Source organism: Leishmania infantum, contig 34 (assembly GCF_000002875.2).
Source record: "Leishmania infantum JPCM5 WGS CACT00000000 data, contig 34, whole genome shotgun sequence".
Classification (NCBI taxonomy): Eukaryota; Euglenozoa; class Kinetoplastea; order Trypanosomatida; family Trypanosomatidae; genus Leishmania; species Leishmania infantum.
The window spans coordinates 3,457-5,300 of record NW_004057907.1 but is presented as its reverse complement, the minus strand read 5'-3'; the positions used below and the strand labels follow the sequence as shown (position 1 = coordinate 5,300).

Below are 1,844 nucleotides of genomic sequence, written 5' to 3'. Positions count from 1 at the left end.
TGGCGAGGCTCTTCGCGGTGTGCCTCTGCGGGCGCTGCCGCTGGACGATGACGACGAGTTTCGGCGTTTGGAGCACGAGCGTGCGCGTGCGGCGGGCACGCCTGGCCACAAGGCCGAGGTCGAAGCTCTGGAAGCGCAGCTCCTTGCCCGCGCGGATGAGTTGGCACGGGCCCGACTTGCGGGCGACCGCGCATATCTTGCGCCGGAGCCAGCGGGGATTCCTCTAGAGCTTGTGCCGCTGGACGAGGATGCCGAGTTCTGCGCGAAGGAGGCGCAGCGTGCGGAGCTGAAAGAGAACGGGAAGGCCGACCGGAGCGGCATAGCGCTCAGGGAGACGGAGCTGAACGCGCGTGCCGTAGAGGTTGCGCAGCAGCTGAAGGATGGGGAGCGTGGCAAGCTCCTGGCCGCCTCGTACGAGGGCATACCGACGTCTGAGCTGCCACTCGACACGGATGCCGCTTTCCACGAGATGGAGGTGGAGCGGCTGCGGCGCGTGCGCACCTGTGCGGATGCGGATGCGGATGCGGAGGTTGCGCGTCTGGAGGACGAGATGCGGAATCGCGCGCGTGATCTGGCTGTGTCGAAGAAGGCGAGCGAGCGAGTGATGCTGCGGAGCATGGAGACGCCGCTGACGTCGGGGCAGCTGGACGCGCTGCTGGACAAGGACGCGGAGACTGCTGACATGGAGCGGAGGCTGCGCGAGCTGCGAAAGAAGCCGGACAAGAACGCTGCGGCGATCAAGGCGCTGGAGGAGGAGGTGCAGAAACGTGCGCAGGAGCTCGCTGACGGGCATCTTGCCGAGGAGCGTTCCAAGTGTTTGGCGGCAGAGTACGGAGGCCGCACGATGGGGGCACTTCCGCTGTGCGACGACGCTGCGTACCGTGACGCGGAGGCTGCGTACATGAAGATGCTCGAGTCTGACCACGCAGACGCTGCTGCGCTGCAGCGGCTGATCGACACAATGAACGAGCGTGCGGCGGGCATTGCCCACGACATGAACGTCGCCGACCGAGCCAAGTACCTGCCGAAGGCTCTTCGCGGTGTGCCTCTGCGGGCGCTGCCGCTGGACGATGACGACGAGTTTCGGCGTTTGGAGCACGAGCGTGCGCGTGCGGCGGGCACGCCTGGCCACAAGGCCGAGGTCGAAGCTCTGGAAGCGCAGCTCCTTGCCCGCGCGGATGAGTTGGCACGGGCCCGACTTGCGGGCGACCGCGCATATCTTGCGCCGGAGCCAGCGGGGATTCCTCTAGAGCTTGTGCCGCTGGACGAGGATGCCGAGTTCTGCGCGAAGGAGGCGCAGCGTGCGGAGCTGAAAGAGAACGGGAAGGCCGACCGGAGCGGCATAGCGCTCAGGGAGACGGAGCTGAACGCGCGTGCCGTAGAGGTTGCGCAGCAGCTGAAGGATGGGGAGCGTGGCAAGCTCCTGGCCGCCTCGTACGAGGGCATACCGACGTCTGAGCTGCCACTCGACACGGATGCCGCTTTCCACGAGATGGAGGTGGAGCGGCTGCGGCGCGTGCGCACCTGTGCGGATGCGGATGCGGATGCGGAGGTTGCGCGTCTGGAGGACGAGATGCGGAATCGCGCGCGTGATCTGGCTGTGTCGAAGAAGGCGAGCGAGCGAGTGATGCTGCGGAGCATGGAGACGCCGCTGACGTCGGGGCAGCTGGACGCGCTGCTGGACAAGGACGCGGAGACTGCTGACATGGAGCGGAGGCTGCGCGAGCTGCGAAAGAAGCCGGACAAGAACGCTGCGGCGATCAAGGCGCTGGAGGAGGAGGTGCAGAAACGTGCGCAGGAGCTCGCTGACGGGCATCTTGCCGAGGAGCGTCCAAGTGTTGGCG

At 66.8% G+C, this 1,844-nt stretch overlaps 1 protein-coding gene across 1 annotated transcript in view; it reads left to right on the top strand.

Moving 5' to 3' along the window:
• LinJ_27_2490 (calpain-like cysteine peptidase) overlaps positions 1–1,844 on the top strand; it is a gene marked incomplete at both ends in the record, with an annotated part of 1,879 nt that continues 35 nt past the window's right edge. Inside the window, one exon of the mRNA XM_001466283.2 lies at positions 1–1,844. This exon is cut by the window's right edge and continues 35 nt beyond it. Coding sequence (XP_001466320.2) covers positions 1–1,844 — 1,844 coding nt within the window.